At 42.6% G+C, this 20,834-nt stretch overlaps 1 protein-coding gene across 1 annotated transcript; it reads left to right on the top strand.

Moving 5' to 3' along the window:
- Positions 1-20,345: 20,345 nt before the first annotated feature.
- Positions 20,346-20,834, top strand: LOC147432985 (uncharacterized). The gene has a single exon (XM_086492016.1). It carries the CDS (start codon positions 20,346-20,348, stop codon positions 20,832-20,834), a length of 489 nt encoding a protein of 162 aa, XP_086348142.1.

The raw sequence follows: 20,834 nt of genomic DNA, 5'->3' as shown, positions 1-20,834 counted from the left end.
ATAAATACAGCAAGAAATTGGTGGAGAAATTCACTGAATATTTCCATTATACATTGTTGGAAAGTTGCTGGAGCATTGCAAAGACCAAATGGCATAACCAGATACATAAATGCACCCCATTCAGTAATGAAAGTAGTTTTACCCCTGTCCTCAGGAGCAATCTGTAGCTGGTTATAATCACTGTATCCATCCATAAAGCTATGCATCTCATAGCCTGCAATTTCATCAAGTAGCATGTTCGTAAATGGTAATGGAAATGGATCCTTAATGGTATGATCATTCAACTTTTGATAATTGACACAGACTCAAAGCTTCCCATTCTTCTTGGGTACTAGCACAAGGGGAAATAACCAATCACTACTGGCTACTTCAGTAATGAACCCAGCCTTCAGAAGGTTGTCGATCTCTTCCTTGACCTTCTTAGAATAATTAGGATTCATTCTGTATCTTTGCAACCGCACTGGTCTGGCATCTAGTTTCAATGGTATTCGATGTTGACATACCTTTGGATCTACTCCCTTGAGATCAGTATGTTCCCATGCGAACACATCTTTATACTATTGGAACATGTGTCGGGACTTCTATTTCATGATTGGATTCAGATGTTTGTTAACTTTGATCACTCTAGGATTCTCCTCGAAACCCAGATTTCATTCATCTATTTCTTGATCATCTGGAAGTAACTAGTTAGGCCCACCTCCTTTCCTTTTGGTTGATTCTTCATCATAATTCCAGGACGGACCTCTAAGATCTAAACTGCTATTCTGATTTCCAGTAACTTCTCCAGACTATATTGGTTCAGAGGCCATTGGTGTACTAAAATCTGAGAATTTCTCTTCAGAGTCAACTGGTTCTTCTGCCTTCTAGTTAGCTGAACTGGTTGTTCCCCAAAATTCAATTCAGTGAGCTGACTTGGAAATTTCTTCCTTTGCTTTTTAGCCTGATCTTTGTCCAATAACACCGCGTTGAGATCTATTTCAGCTAATTGAAAAATACTCATTGCCGCCAACATCCTCTCAATTTTCTTCACCTTATACTTCTAGCAAAGCTCTTCTGGTCACAGCTCCTTCTTCTAGCTCCTAGTGTTGTTTGTCTGAATCTGAATTCTGCTACTGGCACCTTGTATAGTCAGAGTTTGCTTGGCATAGTCGTGAATAGCTTGTGTTGTTCGCAACCATGGGTGCCCCAGTTGCATCCCATATGCGCCTTGTCCATCTAATACTAAAAAAGTGGTCTTGAAATTTTCCTTACCCACCCTTAGCTGCATATCCTCAATCATTCCAGTTGCCTACACAACTCAATGATCGGCAATTTGGACTTTGAAGGGTGTTGGTTTCAGGCTTGTAAGACCCATTCTTTGTTGAAGGTGTGCCCCCAGGATATTTACTCCTGCTCCTCCATCCAGTATGACACCAGATAGTGGCTCCCACTATTTACTAACCATATAGTCTACCTAGATCACCAGCACTTCATCATCTCAGACAGTAGCTAGGTCAATCGCTTTGGCCTCCACTTCAGCTTAACATTCCCTAATCCTTCCATCATTCCCTGAACTACAGCCAACATGGTCTCAAGAATCCCAAATCCTGACTAATCTGGTTGTGTTTTCTCAAAATATTGGGCTGGTATTTTTTGAATGACCCGGGCATCAGAACTTTCTGGCTGCTCTGGCAGCTTCTTGGCTAAATCTTTTATTGTCTTAGCCGCCAGTTCTCTCTGCTCCTGCCATTCATCAACTACCTTTTCTTTACCCTTTGCCTTCCACACCTCTCTCTGTTGAGCCCATTTGCTACTTTCAGTACTGACTAGTTTTGCTGGCTCATCTGGAATTTCCTCAATGACCACCCCTTTACTACATGTAACTGCTCTTACAGGAATTGGCTCTAGGGCCTTTGCCTCAGTAGCCGCAGTAGTAGGTGTTTTAGGATATTGAGCCGCAAAATGCCCATACTTGCCACAAGTGTAACAATTCAGACTTCTGTTCTGGAAATTACCACGACCCTGGCCCCGGCCAATACCTCTTTGGTACCTGCCTCGCCCAGTACCAGTACCACTGGTTCCTGACTTCTCTCCTTGGGATACATTGGTTGTTTCCACTATGATTGGTTCAGCATTGGTAAACGCTACAACAGAAATCTTTGCCCTTCTTGAAGTGATGGATACGAATGCCACAATTATTCCATAAATGACCATATGCTTTACAGTAGGTACATTGTGGACATTCCTTGGAAACATGATCTTTAGATTTACATTTTGAACACCAAGTTTCTATTCTTCTAACTGGTTGTCTGGTCTGACTGATTTCAGCAATCTTCCGGGCCATCTCATCAATCTCTCTGGACCAAGACCCCTTCTTGGCCTTGTCCTTGCTCTTTTCATCTGAGCTTCTTTTAGAGCTACTGGAGGTCTTACTGGAATCATAATTCTCAATGGAATAGCTACTACTACAACTAGAACTCCTTTTCTTATGACTCCTCTTCTTCTTTGCCTGATGTTCCAGCTTCAAGGCGTGCTGCACTAAATCATTGAATTTCTTTGTTGGTGCAGGTACCTCCTGTTCCCTAAGATTTTACTATGGAACCCATTTAAAAACCATGCACGTAGCCTCTATTCTGATGATGGCTCTTATATCTGTCTGGTTAGCTCCTTGATTTTCTCAACATAACTTCTGACGAATAATTTTCCTTGCTTTATCATGTCCAGTTCACACAGGATGTCCTTATCTCCTCTGTTGTCTGAATATTCCAATCTGAAAGATTTGATTAATTTATTGTATGATCTGAGTTGGCAAGCTAGAAAATGGTAGTACCATTTCCTTGTTGCATCCTTTAGTGTCTGAGAAAAGTATTCACCCCAGTCATCTTCATCAATATTTTTCAACTCAGCATATTATTCAAAGGCTTGGATATGAACGTCTGGATTGTCTTTCTTTCCACCTTTGAACACTGGAAAGGAAATTTTTAATGAAGAGGTATAATCATGTCGGTCAGCATCTTCTTTGCCTCTTCTGACCTTCAAAACCTGACTCCGTCTTGAGGACTTTTTGTAATGGTCTGTATCAGCATCCCAATCAATTTCGTCATCAGTCTCCATTTCTGTCTCCTCCTTGGCTTTTCTACTGGAACTGTGGTGACTACCCTTGCTGCCTTTGGCCCCAACATCCATATGTGTGGCTCGAGAACTCCTAGCCTTGCGTTCTTCCCTCTCAGCCTTTCTTCTTCTGGACTGACTAGAGTGTTGAGAGTCCTTGGCCTCATCAGCATGGTTGTGCTCCTGCTGCGTCTCAGTCTCAGTCACCGGGTCCTTCTTAGGATCAGAGTCACGTTCGGATTCCTCAGGGATAGGGTCAACGTGTATGATGATTTTCGGCCACGACTAGTTTTGGGCGCCATCCTTTAGCTGGAAATTCTAACTGGGATCAGAGTTCACTAGTCAACAAGCAAACAGCTCTAACCACCGTGATAGCCAAAATGGAATTGGAGCTGATCTCTTCAGATAGCTGATTCTAGTGTTAGAATGTCGAGCTACTGGTAGGTAGTCAGTTCAGTTAGTAAAGCTAGAATAGAGACCAAAGATTAGACTGAAATAGTATCTGAACTGAAATAGTAAATTGGAATGAGAGAAATACTGGACAACTAGAAAAGTGCTTGCCGTTTCAAATTCGTATTCAAAGACAATTAGTACAAATGGTTTGAAGCTCAAATGATTACAGTAGTAAGATTTACAGAGTTACAAGCGAAGAGATTGTAGCTCGGAAAATTACTCATAGACTAAGACAAAAGAACGAAGGAGTAAGAAGCAAGAAGCCCGATTACAATGTAATGGGTCCTATTTATAGCCTTCTATTACTATAGTAACTACCATGGTAATTACTGACTGCTCCTCTGTTCGGTTTCCAGGAGACAATTCCCGCCTGCTGAGATTGTCCTTGCCTTCTACACACCGAATCTTCTCGGGGTTGGGGACCTCACAATTGGTATCAGAGCCCATGTAAAAAGATTAAATTAACTACTTCAAGCTTCTTCGTGTGTATGGTTTTCTTTACCCATAACTTGACTCGCAGAGATATCACATTATGCGGATTGATGTATACCATAGTTATGGTTGAAACCTCTATTATGTTTCCTCATGGAGAGATCTTTTGTAGGCCTCTATATGACATTTTGATGATTTTATGAATAGAAGATTGAGTTGTTTTTTTTCTACAAATTAATTGCTTGACTGGTGAAGTCATGTGATTGAATGAGTCAGGACTGGTTATATCATGTGATTGAGTTTTAATGGATCAAATAAGAAATGATTGGTTAAGTAATACTATTGAGTTTTAGTGGACTGGATAAGTCTAACTTTGAAAACTACCTTAGTGTTTTGAGTTATTATGAACATTAATGTTAATATATGTGTACACTCAAGAGAATCCTCAAACCACTCCTATAATGCAAAACCTTCCGAACGATGCTATCTATACAGAGATTCAGGAGAAGAAGTTGTTGCTCAAAAAAATACAACCACCTTCTTTTAAAGGAGAGGGTACTGATATTGAGAAAGATGCGGAAGTATGGATCAAAGCTATGGATGATTAAGCCGCACGGCAAGGACCACACCTGCAAATCAATCGATGCCAGGGATGTTTCGCCATCAGGGGAAGCAAAATTATGGTGGAAACAACATTGTCATGACATGGGAGTGTTGGAGAACTCTCAGAGTTGGTGGGAAATCAAACAAGGAGTGAAGGAAAGATACTTAACCCCCTGCCCATGAAACACTCTTTAGCTTGAAACAATACAGCTTATCTTTGGAAGAGTACTACTCAAAGTTTGTAAGGCTTAAATGTTACGCACCGTCAATGACCATAGAACAGCAAGTAGCTCGCTTTTGTCAAGGCTAAAGAGAACCAATCAGCAACTATCAACATCAAGAGTCTCCTCCCAATCCTCTCTCACATATGGAGGAAGCGTCTGGTACCAAGCCTTGGTCCCCTCCCACAAAATCAATGGGAAGGCTCTGACCTTAGTAGCTTCCTCATCTTGTCCGGACACTAAGAAGGCCATTTCTAGATTGTCTAGAAAATCAGGGGCGACTTCGCCCGGCTTCCCGTAGAAGTTTGGGAAAGCCATCTGCTCAAGATCTCAAAATTGCAATATCGTATGTGTATATATATATATATATTGTGATTTTGAAAATCACAACAATTTGTACAAAGGGGTGAAACTGAGTTTAACGAACAAGGAGCTAGAACAAAATGAAAATAGATACATTGAATGAGTGACTAGAGGTAGGATGATAGGATGTGGGGATCTAAGGATTTCATCTAATACATGGGGTCCAAACAAGAAGACTATTTTTTGATGGTAGAAAATTTTCCTATCGACATATATGCTCACATGCATATGATGTAGGAAGCTAAAAGGAACAAATTGTGGCCCATTATTCATGATGACACAAGGTAAAACCTTACTTACTGTAGCCGCACCTTCTTGGCGTTGACAAGGCTATATATCCACAATAGATTACTACCCTTCAAACTCTTCAGCTACCATCACATAGGGAGTGATGATGATGTTCTTGATGACTCTAAGTTTTTTTGCTAGTAGCACCTGCAAGTAGTTGCCATAATCAAAATGTTGCATGAAGTGCACACCATTTAGGTGTAAATTTCCTCCAATCCATTCGGTTGCATCTGTGGTAGATAGTTTCTTTAGGATGAGTTGCAAGGGGAGAGCACGGAGGTTCTCAACACGCTCACCAAAACAACAATGACAGTAGCCAAATCACGCCTTTTTCGGGCATGGAAATGCCCATGTTGACTTGGCTTCAGGATTAGCAAAATGCATTGGTTGTACTCGCATACACGCTGCAAAACGATATGCGACCTTGCATTTTTTTGCCTCAAAAGACGACCTCCATGGTAACCTAGGTGGAATCTTGGCTATTGCAATCGAGGTGGACTCGGAATTTGAAGCACCATCATTGCTAGGTGCCTCATTCCCTTCACGTACCATGATATTTCAAGTGTGGTTGAACCCCTCCTTTTTGTTTGCTCGTGCAACACCCTTGGGCCACCTAGGGTGGGTTGTATCCCTCTTGTTGTTTTATGATCCTTCAAGAAAGAGAAGCTTCATTGATCTCTTTCCTCCCTTGATGTGGACGAGCTTGTTAGTGTAGATGTTGATTTAGAAAAGCTCCATTTTAAGTGTGCTTGTTGAGGTTTCTTCACTCATTTGTAGAAAAAAATGAGGGCTTAGCAAGCCGTCCTCAGAGGGGGCACCATCTAATAAGGCAAGCAAATTGACCCTAGTGGCCTCTACACCAATACGATTCTCAGGGACCTCATCAGTGAGGGAGATAAAACTTGGGGGCAGGGGCACCACCTAGCAAATTTGCAACTAGGACGCATTGCGGGGACCTAGAGAGTAACACACACACACACACACACACATAAGATCTAGGATGTTGGCACTCATCCAACAAAGCCAAGAAAATAGTAGACACCATCCAACGAGGGACAACTTTCAAGCACATTGGCCTCTACGCAATGCTTGTGTTGCTGCCTCACCGAGCTATCTTTCTTATGCACAATGGGGGTGCACAATCCTTCTAGAATAGATGAAAGTAAGGGTGAGGGAAACACTCTTATGCTATGAGAATTTTGAAACGGTGCCTACTCAAAATCTCTCTTGACTAATATTGCCAATGGTTGCAATGGTGCACATAGAAGCGAGTGTGTGTGAGAGAGATTTGGGGGGGGGGGGGGGGGGGGGGGGGGGGGGGGGGGGGGGGGGGGGGGGGGGGGGGGGGGAGAAGAGAGAGAAGTAAAATGGAAGAACCTTGTACTGAATATGAAAATCTACCACTTGTTCAGCTCTCAAAGGGTGAAACATACACATATGGATCCCTTGACCCATTGTACCTCTTGGAAACACACTTTGCTACTTGAGATGACCACATCTATCTAGTTTTGGAAACCATTCTCACAATTCCAGGTTCTCTTGTGAGGACATCTCTAGCCCCATAATCCCCACTAGGAACTCTAGTTGGAGTTCTCTTCGTCGCTCTCTCCTCAAGTCGCACATCTCTTACTTCTATCCAGGTATATGGAACTCTTGTCATATAGGTCATGCTTGGAGCTTCATGGTCTTGTATGTGGTCACTGGAACCCTTGAACCCAAGGATCCCAGTACTAAAATTTGAGATTGACTCAATGAGTCAACAATTTGAAATCTATTTGGATTCGAATTTTCCGTTTCTAGTCTTTTTTCTTACACATTAAGCCTGAACGTACATGGAGTGACATAATATTGATGGAGTGGACCTCCAAACTATGTATAACTCTCAAGCTCTTTACAGTCTACTATCGCGTATCTATGCCCATAGTTATCAAGCATGATTATATGGGTATCTCCGCCTCATCTCCGCCTTTGATGTATGTAAAGGCATACCATTGTTTGTGCTTTGACAACTCTCCAATGTAGGGCTTGTCACACTTGTGATAGAGCACTTACTCTCCATTATGATACTTGTAAAACCCCATGTGAGTGTTGTCCGTGTTGACTTTGGTTGTTTTGTTAACTAGCTTAGTTTTGCATTTGGAATGTCTCACTTATGTGGCTTATCCTCGGGCTCTATGTCAACTTTGTCTTTTGTGTCTGTCATTCCCCATTTGTCGACAATATAGGTCTTTTGCACAATTAGATACATTATTCTCTCATCATCAAAGTATCGATCAACATTGTAGTCCACAGTCACTAGGTCCTTGAACTCACTAGGTCTCTTCTCCTCTAATTTCATGTAGTTGTGATCCATACCATCTTTGTAAATTTTTACGCTTTGGTTGTTTTCAAACTGGTATTTCATGACTTTTGACCAAAGCTACCTATTTTTTCTTTCAAATTTTTTGAGGTTAGTATATGGCACTATACATTGGTGTTTTATCCCACAACTAGTTAAAAATGCATTAAACTCATGAGACATGTACTCCCCCCTCGATCTGAATGGAGGGTGCCCATAGTACATTCATAGCCAGAAATTGCTTGAAGCACATAAACACTTTGGACTTAGCTTTAAGCAGATATACCTATGCATATCTCAAGTAATCATCAAAGAAAGTCACAAAGTAAAGATAATTGCCCAATAACAGAGTTTACTTGGGCCCACAAACATCACTATGTACAAGCTACAATTCGTATGTAGCCCTAACTGAACCATACTTTGGAAACTTTGAGCGCTGTATTTTACCAAAGATACAATCTTCACTAACATGCTTCAAAGGTGCTTCAAGAGGTGGCAAAGAAGCAACCATATCAGATTTCTATACACTCGGTAAACTGGTAAAATTCATATGTCCAAAACGTGCATGCCAAAGTTTTGCATCTGAAACAGCCTTTGAATCCACAACTGTATTTGCAAAATTCTACCCACACTTGTCATACAAATTGAGCTTATACAACCCACGACATAAAATTCCAAATGCAACAATTTCATCACCAAAAGTGAGATCATGAAGTGTACATCTACCATCCACAAATTTGACAACAAGACCAAGTCTAGCAAGTGCAGATACAGACAAAAGGTTCTTTTCTATCCCAAGTACATAAAGTGAATCAGCAAGTGTGAAAGGACTACCATTCGTAGTAGTCTTTACATTCTTTCCAGCTACCTTGATCGGATAAGAGGCATTGTTAGCACAAGTGATTGTATTTCTATAAGAGATAGCCTCAAGAGAGGTAAACAAAGTCACGATGAGAGGTGTGCTTTGTAGCACCACTATCAAAGCACCACACATGGGAGCCTGCAGCAACAGACATACATGTGTCATGGACAGAAGGATTGTAAGTGCACTCTACACTAAAATCCCATTTTGCATCTACATCAGCATCACAATCTCCTTTCACAGAAGACTCTACAATAGATGTACTCATAGTGGAACTAGTCTCTTTCTTCTTAGCCTCTTTTGCCTTCAATTTTGTACATTGCTAGATCAAGTGATCATTAGCTTAACAATAATGGCAAAAGCTTCTTTTTTCCCTTTTCACCACAATTCCCAGACAAAGTGTTGCCAGCATAAGCATTAGGAACAGGTGATTTACCACTTTATAGAAGACCCATGAGAAGTGGCTATATTGTTGTTACCACGGTTTCTTTGAGCAGCAACGAAAGCCTATTCATTTGCAATGTGAGGGCCATGCCAAGGATCTTCGACAGCTCCATCTCCAAATGGATACACCATGATTCTTGACATCCCTCCTACTTGAGACCGACACCAAGACAAGTTCCTCCTGCTCTTTGATGCCAAATGAAGGGGGTGATAACATTCACTTTTTCTCATATGGAACCCTTAACCTCAAAATATATTTTCTTATTGATTCAAACTTTCCAATCAAAGCCATCATACTAAATTTAAACTCTACCTTTCAGGGTCAATTGGTGATAGTTCTCAAATTCACCCTTGGTTCAAGGTCACTAACACTTTTTTCTCGGTTATGAACGAACACAACCGTCAGTGCGTTCCCCTAAGATGAGAGTATTTACTAACTACACGAATCCATCATTCCCAAGTTTGATCCTTGCTCCTCACATCAAAATCCATTTTCCCATTCTTAACTTAATGTATAACATAAAATTGGGTTCAACTTTTTGGCCAACAAATTGACCCTCCGGAATCCACCAAACTGTTTGGTAAATTCACATTCCCAAGGTCATACTATGATACTGTAAAATAGTATTCCAATCATGTTGACCCAAGAGTGCATTTCAAGCATTTGAAAGCAGCATCCAAACTGTTGCATACCCTTGCAAGTGTGCATTTATCAGGTCGTTCCCACCTTTTTCCTCTTTAGGATATTTACTTCCTTTTTTTTTATTGTTAGTAAAGCTATCTAATTATCTTTCAAGCAGTCACATATACTCTCCAAGCATATCCCTACCTCGTCCCAAGACTCGAGTATCCTATCTCCTTCACCACGTGTGGAGGCGGCGGGCCTTTACACAATTTCAAATTCTTTCTTTTTCTCTTGTATGGAAAAGGCTTATAAAATCAATATACCTTAAGTTCCTTTTATATAAATACCCTAAGAAGCAGAGAAAAGGTCCAACTGATGAGGACAATTGCGGAATAGCCCATTTAGGTTCCTAGTCTTTTCAAGGTTCCTTTTTAGCAAACAATTAGAAAAGTTCCTTAATTAAATCACATCTTCCTCCTTTATTTGATCCCTTCATTGGATCCATTCTTCTTCCTCCTTTTCTCGTCATCATCAAGCCCACTCGGACTAGGCCAATTTTTAGATGCATCCGCGGGTCTCACCACTTGGTCAGGACTCACTCCCAACCAATTCCAATTTCAGGGCATTGAATGAACATGATCTCAAATTATAGACCAATGGTTATCAGTCTTAGCCAAGAGAATGGACCATCTCCCATTGCATCCCACGGGTAAACAACTGCATCAACCTTTTTCAAACACGTTGTCAGGAGTTTTTTGGAGCAAGGGATTGCGCATATGTACATACCCATGCATGGTACATCAAATAAAGTATTGCCCATTTTCCAGAGCCAGGTGGTTACGTGGGGCCCACATGTGTACAGGTAGGACAGCATGTACATAGTGCATCGATTTTCATCGTTACCAGTACCATTGTGTTTTTCTACAATAAGGAGGAGTTGGTAGCGCGTAAAACTTCTCGAGGAAGCTATCCGCGGGCCGACGACGTGAGGTCAGCAGGTGCGTCAGATGGCATCTAGTGGCGTCAGGAGGGCGAACGAGGTCAATATTTGCACGCAGATGAGGACGGACACAACGTGGGTGTTTGCTTGTGAGAATTATGCAGAAAGGTCATCATGAGGACCTTTTTTTTTGGGGCCACTTCACGTGGTGGCGAGATGCATTATTGGAAAAAAGCTGAGTGCCAGGTGTGTGAATGATGCAAAAAGGTGACAACTATGCACTGCGAGGTCAGTTTTTGGCCTGTTCGGGGTCCGTTTGAGGTCATCTAAAAGGCCAAGGGTGCTCAACTAATAAGGCTAAGTGTGGGAACTGAAAAAACTGAGAGAAGACCAGAAAAAACGTGGAGAAGAGAGGAGGAACAGCCGCAGGTGTGTTTTTGCCCATTTTGGAGCCTGTTTTGGCCGTAAACTGCTCATCCGAGGTCGGATTTGAGCACTTTGACATTGTAGACTGGGGTTTTGGGCCGTTCCGGACGCGATGGCGCTGTCCATTTTGCCAAATTCCTCACTCTTTTCCTGCTGTTTTTCTGTGTAAGTTCCTCCTATGAGCGAAGTTTCTGCTCCAGTTTGTGATTGTATCTGGCTTCTTTCACCCATAGTGTGTGAGCTATTTGCCCCATTGGTGTTGGCCCAAGCTCAATTGTATCTAAACATCAGAAATTCTCCTCTTTTGAGCTGAGTTTTTTGGGTGTGTGTGTGTGTGTGTGTGTGTCTGTGTGGAGTGGGCAAGTGGATAGTCTCTCTCCTCTCACTCCAGAGGTGTGTTCCCTGTCTCGGCCAGGTGTGTTGTCTAAGCCGAGTGGTGCCCCATAGTGTGTGTGTGTATCTTCCCAAGAGTGTGTGACGGGTCGTTATAGAGGCGCTGTGTGTGTTTTCATCCCGCTCACATTCTTTTGGCGCCCCCACGGAGGATCTTCTTCGAGTACCTTCTGCTTCGAGCTTCAAGCTTCGAGATTCGGGATTACAGGTTGCAGGTTACAGGTTACAGGTGACAGGGACAGGTACAGGTACAGGTGATTCACACAGGTACAGGTAGCTGGAGTACAGTGATATACTAGCAGTGATGTCACTTGCAGTTGTTGTGGGAATGCATCACTTGGCGCCTATTTGAGCGCATTGTCTGCTGGATTGTACGTTACTTGTGGAAACTGCCATTGTACGCATTTGTGGAGCCATACTTGGTTGTATTTGGCAGTCCCAGCCATTTCTGAGACTTGGTCTGGAAGATAGTCATTTCTGAGACTTGACTATATGCGATTTGCATTAGCCTTCGTGTGAGGGTCGATAGCGTGAGGTTTTTATTGAGCTGGGGGATTCTCAAATGTGGAGATCCTTTCGGTGATACAGGTAGCTGGAGCACCCTTTTTGTGACCTCGCCATAGGCTATGTACTAGTGAGTCCTACTTGATGCTCGGGTTCTATTGTTGACAGTTTATGCATACATAGACAGTCTATATTTTGGGTTCCTACTGCTCTACTTCTGGGGAAACTCTGTCGAAATTTTCCCAAGTTAGGATGGCTGGTTTTTTGGTATTTTGAGCCATTTATGCTGTTATGCTGCTGAAATTTTGGCAAAATCAGAGGTTGAGTCAGGTGTGCCTTCTTGGGAGCTTCATGGTTGGCTTTAATGGATGATCAAAATGGCCCTCAGTTCACTCCTTTTCATTTAACTCAAAGAATTCAGATTCATGTTCATGTGTCCAGGAAGATCTTTTTCCAGCAGCGCATAGTCTTTATGTTTGGGCCAAGAAGATTGAGAGAGATCCTGGAATGTCCTTTGCCTGTTGTAATTCCGATGATCAACTATGAAAACTCATTTGATGTGCATGTGTTTGTCCTTATCTAAAGTTGAGCTCCATTGAAGTTTCTAGGGATTGGGAAGTGAAAAGTTTTGGGTTCTTGCACGTGTGTTCGAAGGGGTTCTCAAAGCATCATAATTTGGGTAGCCATGGCTTTCTCTTATCCCGAGTTTCATGGAAGAAGTGATGAAGATGTGGAAGAATTTTTGGAAAAGATGGAGGTTGCCTGCATTAGCAACCAGATTCATGACCCTACGCAAATGTTACGCCTTCTCCAAATTTGTTTGAAGAGTGATGCACGAGCTTGGTCCAAAGCATTTGAAGAGGAGTTGCGTATGGCTGATCCACCTATAAGATTGAGTTGGGACAATCTAAGGCATGGATTGGAAGTGGAGTTTGTGAAGATAGAAGACCCTGACAAAGTGTGGCAAGAAGTACAGGCTTTGGTGCAAAAGGAAGGTGAGCCAGTAGATGCATACATACGTAAGTTTTCATTGGCATGGGAGCGAATGTGCAAGGCTTTAGCACCACAGGTACCCCCGCCTGACATGATGAAGAAGGACAGGTTCTTGGCTGGTCTTTGGGAGAATATACGTTGGAGAGTAGAGCTAAAGAAGCCTAGGACATATGAAGATGCACTAGAGGTAGCAAGGAACAAAGAGTGGAAGCTGAGGAAAATGAGCCAATTAGGGGTGGAGTCTTTGCCAATGAGGTCTGAATTTCAGCCTATAGAGTCTTTACAAGGGCGCATGTCAGGGGTTCATCATGAACCAGTGGTTCCTGTTACTACTCAGGTTATGCCAGCAGTGGTCACTACAGCAGTGCAAGATGATGGCCTAAGGCAAGACATGAGGCAAGTGGTTGATCTGATGAAGAATCTCAGCCTAAACATGCTAGGTCAAGTGGGAAGTAATCGAGGTCGAGGGCGGTTTGCAAATCAGCCAGGAGGTGAAGAAAGACCTAGGAATGGTGATGGACAAAGTAATAGTAGGTTTTGGAGGCAGACGCCCACATGTTATAATTGTGGAGAGTTGGGTCACATCAGCCCGCAATGTGATAAGCCACCAAGGATGGGGGGAGACATGTATCCATTGCCAAGACAGGTGCTAACTAGATCAAATGATTATGGCATCGAAATTAAGGGAGACGAAGGAACCAGTGGACTGACCCAGGAGGAAAAGGGAAAGACAAAAGTGCTAAGTGTAGTCACCTTGGAGAAGGCATCAAAGCTAGAGGATACATTAGTGATGCCTATTGGGAAGAGGACCACAGAGGATAAGGAAGGAAGAAGTGCCCCAGGTCCTAGTAAGAAGAAAGGAAAGAGCCATGAAGGCGAGGATGTCAAGGCCAAGAGGAAAAGGAGAGCTCGTCGAAAGTTTCATGTTTCAGATTTTCCACTAGGGGATGGGCAATTAAGCTATGACTTGAAGGAGGATCTGACGAGCAGGAAGGCAGATGTTACTTTTGGGCAGCTTATAGAGATGGTGCCTAAGCTAAAGCGACAGTGGAAGAGGATGGTTAACCCAATGGAGAAAGAGCCAGAGAGAGGTTCAGTGAAGGTGTTGGCAATGGACGAGCTACCAGACATTTGTCCAATAGTAGATGTGTGGCATAAAAGGAAAAATTTGGGACAAGGTTATGTGGATGGCGGAGCCCAAATATGCGTCATAACACACTCATGCGTTGAGAAGATGGGTCTCACAGTGGCTGGGGTGTCAGGTTTTCGGATCAGATTGGCAAACCATCAAAAAGTAAAATGCTTGGGTGTTGTAAAGAGCTTAGAAGTGGAGGCATATGATGCAAAGGCAGTGGTTGATTTTCATGTGATGCCAGCAGGGTTGGGAGCATATCCTATTATACTGGGCAGACCATGGTTACGTGCAGTGGGAGCTGTTCAAGATTGGCGACATGGTACAATTAGCCTCTATGGAAAGACAGGTACCAAGAAGCTTTATAATATGGACACAAGGAAACGATTAGAGGAGCTTTATGAAGATGAGGATGAGTCTAGTGATGAAGACTCTTCCACGGTGACAGATGAGGACAGTGATAGCACTACCAGCAGTGATGAGGATGTTGATGTTGCATTTCTTTTGATGGATAAAGAAATCCAGGAGATTGGTTTAGTCGCATTTGCGAAGGAAGTTGACGATGAAAGTGAAGGGCCTTATGAAGTGATTGAAGGGCTGATGCAAACCAAAGTTGAGTTGTCAAAGAAGCAGGAATTAATGACGCAAATGATTAGTGGAGACCTCTCAGCTATGGAGAAGGATATATATTTGCATATGCTGGCTAGTTTTCCTGATTTGTTCATTACTTCATATGAAGAGATCAGAGGGTTCAAGGGTGAAGAGATGCATATAGAGCTGAATGAAGGTGCTAAGCCAGTGCGGCAAAGGCTAAGAAGGATGGGTCAAGAGCAAATGGAAGCCTTGCGGGTAGAGGTGGACAAGTTATTGAAGGCAGGGTTCATAGTTCCAGTGGAGACCACAGAATGGGTGAGTCCAGTAGTAGTCAGTCCAAAGAAGGATGGGAAGTGGAGGATTTGTGTAGATTTTAAGCCCTTAAACGCAGCCACAAAGAAGAACCCATATCCTCTTCCATTCATCGATCAGATCTTGGATTCAGTGGCAGGTTATGAGAGGTACAGTGTGTGTGATGGTTTTTCAGGCTATTTTCAATTGAAGATTGCTCTTAAAGACCGCACAAAGACAACTTTTATTACGCCATGGGGCTGCTATTGCTACACAGTGTTGCCGTTTGGGTTGTCAAATGGACCATCTTTCTATCAAGAAAGAGCAAATTGGGTGCTGGAACCATTCATTGGTAGTTGTGTTAAGGCTTTTATGGACGACTTCTGTGTCTATAGCAGTAGGGCTGAGCATCATGAGAAGTTGCAGATGGTATTGGCTCGATATGATGAATGTGGAGGACAACTAAATCCAAAGAAATGTCATCTAGCACAGCCAAGGGTGAAGTTATTGGGCCATATGGTGTCAGAAAATGGCATTGAGGCTGATCCAGATAAGGTGAAGTCTATTATTCTTCTTCCATCACCTATGAGTACGAAGCAATTGGCAACCTTTATACACAAAGTGAAGTACATGGCACGGTTTATTCCATTGTCTTCGCAGCTTCTTTATCCATTACAACAAGTGGCAAAGCATGATCCATTGCAATGGGATGACAAGTGTGAAGAAGTGTTTCAAGAGGTGAAAGAGGTGTTAGGGGGGTTGTCAGCCATGCAGGCTCCTGATTGGGAGAAAGTTTTTTATGTAAATCCATCAGTAGGGGATGATGCCATTGGAGCCATGCTATTGCAAAAGGGGAAGGGCAGCCATTATATGAGGCCAGTGTATTGTGCAAGCCGAGTGAAGTTGGTAGCGGAGAGAAAGTTATCGGAAGTAGAGCTAGTGATGGCTAGTGTAATATTTGCTTGTCGACGATTTCGTCATTACTTGCTACCACGGCCTTTTGTTTTCTTGACAAGTTATGCCTTTTTGCCACAGTTAATTAATGGTATTAACATGTCAAATGTGGTGAAGAAATGGGTAATTGAGCTGCAAGAGTTTGAGTTCTCTTTTCTAGTGGAAGATAGTACAAGGGCTACCCTAGCTGATTTGTTGACCTACAAGGAGAATCCCCTTATTGTTAAGGAAGAGGTGGTGAGAAAGGTAGTTGAAGAAGTGCCACAGATCAGCAATGCACATGTGTTGTTCTTTGATGGTTCATACAGAAAGAGCCATGATGCAGCTTCAGGGGGTATAGCACTTTATGATCCAGAGGGGAAGCTAGTATGCAAGAGAGGGTTCAAATTGGATGCTCATAGTAACAATGAGGCTGAATATGCTACATTGGAAGCCGGATTACACATTTGTTTGAAGCATGGGGTTCGAAGGTTGAGCATAAAAGGTGATGCCTTGTTAGTGGTGAAGCAAGTGTTGGGTGTGTGGAAGAGCAAGAACACCTCATTGAAGGAAATGTGCTTCAGAATTAAAGGCCTGTTAAAAAAGTTTGAAGCATGGAGTATCAGACACATTGAACGTGCTCTAAATGGAGAGGCACATGAAGCAGCTCAAGGCATGATTGGGGAGCTATTTGTGTTGAGGACCACTTTACCTCTTTATCATGGCCGGGAAAGTTTGGCTCAAGAAGAGGAGTTTTTGCTAACAGGAATCATTCCAAAGGAGATTCAGAAGTCTAAGAAGTATGGCTTTGTGCGTAGAGCATACAGGTACAAATTGATTGGTGATGTCTTATACATGAAAGGGGCTGATCTCGTGTTGAGACGTGTACCTTGGCGGGAGGAGCTTTACAGAGTGTTGGAAGAGAATCACGAAGGCGCATGTGGTGGCCATTTTGCTCTAAAGATCACCTTGCATAAGATTTTGCAAGAGGGGTATGTATGGCCTAGTTTGCACAAGGATGTTCACCATTGGTGTAGGTCTTGCAATAGGTGTCAAGCATTTGGGAAGAGAGTGTTGAAGCCAGAGCTACGAAAAACCATTATGGCGTTTGATGTGTTTGAAAAGTGGGGGATTGATGCAATAGGCCCGTTACCTATCACAAGCAGGGGCAAAAGCTATATCTTGACGGCAGTGGACTATCTTTCTAGATGGGCAGAGGCTATAGCAGTAAAACAGATCACTGCAAAGGATGTGGCAAAATTTGTGTATGATGAAATATGTTGCAAGTTTGGGGTGCCATTGGAGTTACTTTCAGATAAGGGGCCTGGCTTTAGAGCTAAACTGCTAGACTTCTTATGCACAAAGATGAAGATTAGGCACCAGCATACCACTCCTTATTACCCGCAGTGTAATGGCTTAAATGAAAGGTTCAATGGTGAGTTGGTACAAATTCTTTCTAAAGTGACAGAGCACCAAGGAAAGAATTGGGATTTGGAATTGCCTAGTGCATTATGGGCTTACCGTACTTCGGTGAAGACAGGTACAGGGTTTACTCCATTTCATTTGGTGTATGGAAAGGAAGCACTATTGCCTGTGGAGGTAGAGTTGCCTGCGGTCAAGATGTTAGAGAAGTTGCTTGGGCCGCCTAGTGATGCATTCAAAGAAAGGCTCTTGCAGCTACAAGAGGTCCAGTTGGATAGGATGAGCGCATTGGAACATTATGGGCAGATGCAGGATAAGGCTTTGACAAAGCTAAATGAAAAGGTCAAAAGTAAGGGTATCAAGCAACATGACTTGGTTTTGCGCTACAACAGTAAGCTGGACAACACCTTCCAAAAGAAGTTTCAAATTAAGTGGGAAGGCCCTTTCAAGGTAGTAGAGTGTTTTCCAAATGGCACATATCAGCTGGCTAACCTGGATGGTGTTCTACATAAGTCAAGGGTAAATGGATTGCGTCTTAAATTGTATCATGCTAGATTGATGATGGTGGAACAAGATGAGTTGTCGGTGGAGCAAGAAATGTTGGTGAAGGATGAGGAGACTTGTGATGCGGCGAGTCTCATATCTCTCTTTGCTGCTGCTGATCATGAATGATCTAGCAGGCTAGGGGATGGGCAAATTATGTCAGGAGTTTTTTGGAGCAAGGGATTGCGCATATGTACATACCCATGCATGGTACATCAAATAAAGTATTGCCCATTTTCCAGAGCCAGGTGGTTACGTGGGGCCCACATGTGTACAGGTAGGACAGCATGTACATAGTGCATCGATTTTCATCGTTACCAGTACCATTGTGTTTTTCTACAATAAGGAGGAGTTGGTAGCGCGTAAAACTTCTCGAGGAAGCTATCCGCGGGCCGACGACGTGAGGTCAGCAGGTGCGTCAGATGGCATCTAGTGGCGTCAGGAGGGCGAACGAGGTCAATATTTGCACGCAGATGAGGACGGACACAACGTGGGTGTTTGCTTGTGAGAATTATGCAGAAAGGTCATCATGAGGACCTTTTTTTTTGGGGCCACTTCACGTGGTGGCGAGATGCATTATTGGAAAAAAGCTGAGTGCCAGGTGTGTGAATGATGCAAAAAGGTGACAACTATGCACTGCGAGGTCAGTTTTTGGCCTGTTCGGGGTCCGTTTGAGGTCATCTAAAAGGCCAAGGGTGCTCAACTAATAAGGCTAAGTGTGGGAACTGAAAAAACTGAGAGAAGACCAGAAAAAAACGTGGAGAAGAGAGGAGGAACAGCCGCAGGTGTGTTTTTGCCCATTTTGGAGCCTGTTTTGGCCGTAAACTGCTCATCCGAGGTCGGATTTGAGCACTTTGACATTGTAGACTGGGGTTTTGGGCCGTTCCGGACGCGATGGCGCTGTCCATTTTGCCAAATTCCTCACTCTTTTCCTGCTGTTTTTCTGTGTAAGTTCCTCCTATGAGCGAAGTTTCTGCTCCAGTTTGTGATTGTATCTGGCTTCTTTCACCCATAGTGTGTGAGCTATTTGCCCCATTGGTGTTGGCCCAAGCTCAATTGTATCTAAACATCAGAAATTCTCCTCTTTTGAGCTGAGTTTTTTGGGTGTGTGTGTGTGTGTGTGTGTGTCTGTGTGGAGTGGGCAAGTGGATAGTCTCTCTCCTCTCACTCCAGAGGTGTGTTCCCTGTCTCGGCCAGGTGTGTTGTCTAAGCCGAGTGGTGCCCCATAGTGTGTGTGTGTATCTTCCCAAGAGTGTGTGACGGGTCGTTATAGAGGCGCTGTGTGTGTTTTCATCCCGCTCACAACGTAAGACAAATTTCACACTTAAAACTTCTATGTTATGCTAGGGCTATCCACGTAAAATCTTCTTGGTGAAGTTTTAATCTTAATTGAAATTTACATTAGGTTCTTTGCAATCCCTTAGTTAATATTTTCTTTTAATTTCTACTCAAACAAGACCTTAAGAAAAACAACAAGGTCTCTTAGGAGTTAGATTGATTCTCGACGTAAGTTTCAAGTTAACCCCGTCTTACGCGAATCCCATTTCTTTTCTTTGCATCGTTTTTCACCCACTGGACATCTCCATGGAAGATATAGGAGTTTTATATTCAAGCAACATGGTCTTCACTTCCGTGAAGCAATCCCCTTACCCCCCCCCCCCCCTCTTAGTAGTTGCAAAACAAACGTGAAAGTAGACAAACTTGAAATGAACAACGCATATGCTCTATAGATACAATGACTTTTACTTGAGTGTGAACCATGAGTATTAAACATTGACATTTAGAATGCATCAACTTGTGATCTTAAGACAAATAATCTAAAATATTCTTTAATTGATTACGCAAGATTATTAAATGATGGTTTATGCAAGAGTAGAATCCTTCGATGAATGATAGTGTAAGAGTAATTTGTGAAATTCCTAAGAGTGGACATATAAGTGCCGTGAAAAATGCTCATGCAATGGAATATGAATGATTAGAAAACTCTTCTTTATGTTGGGATTTAGGCTTACCTTTGCTACCGTGGAGAGGATTAATCACGTAGCTAGGAGAGGCTTAGAGTTTTTGGGATTTTTCAAATGGACAAGAGGGGAGATAACCTTACTTGGAATGGGAAAATCCTTTGATTATGACAAAATTTCCCTTTGAAACTCAACTTCCTCTTGAGAGAATTAGATATTAACTTAATTATATCACTAAAAATCTTACACGTGCCTACTTTATAAAGAGGGAAAAAGAGGAGTCTATTTCTTCATTTAACTTTGAATGCATAATCAAAGAAAAATCTGTGAGCCTTTCATGAGAGAATTTCATTTTGGATAAATTATAATGCCTGTTTTGTATTATAAGTTCAGTTCCAAAAAATTCAATACCTAATTTTGGCCCATTTGAGAAATGGGGCATTGATGCAATCGGGTCATTACCGTGTGCGCAGTCCAGAAAGGAATATGCTATTATGGGGGTAAACTACATGACTAGATGGACAGAGGTGCGCTCCACTAGAAGGATCATTGCCAAAGATGTGGGCGATTTCATCTTTGAGTGCATCTGTTGTTGCAGGTTTGGTACACCCTTGGAAATTCTATCGGATAGAGGACCTGGATTTCAAGCAGATCTAGTAGGAGAACTGATGGACAAACAAAAGATTAAGCGTAAGCACTCTACTCCTTATTATCCTCAATGTAATGGGCTGGTGGAAAAGGTGAATGGCTTGATTTGTAAATTTATCACTAAGCAAGTGCATGTACACCCAAAGGCCTGGGACAAACACCTAGATACAGCACTTTGGTCCTACAGAACATCCTTCAAGACATCTTTGGGGTACACTCCTTTTCAACTAGTGTATGGACAAGAGGCTCTTCTTCCCATAGAAGTAGAGCTAGCAAGTCTGCGAGTTCTAAGGGCCTATCATGAGAATGACCAAAAGAAGAAGGTGGAGCAGTGA

Source organism: Adiantum capillus-veneris, chromosome 20 (assembly GCF_014529385.1).
Source record: "Adiantum capillus-veneris isolate H3 chromosome 20, ASM1452938v2, whole genome shotgun sequence".
Classification (NCBI taxonomy): Eukaryota; Viridiplantae; Streptophyta; class Polypodiopsida; order Polypodiales; family Pteridaceae; genus Adiantum; species Adiantum capillus-veneris.
This window is presented reverse-complemented; position numbering and strand designations above follow the sequence as displayed.

Excerpts from the sequence above, each read along its gene's own strand:
- LOC147432985 (XM_086492016.1), top strand. The coding sequence starts at position 20,346 with ATGGGGGTAAACTACATGACTAGATGGACAGAGGTGCGCTCCACTAGA.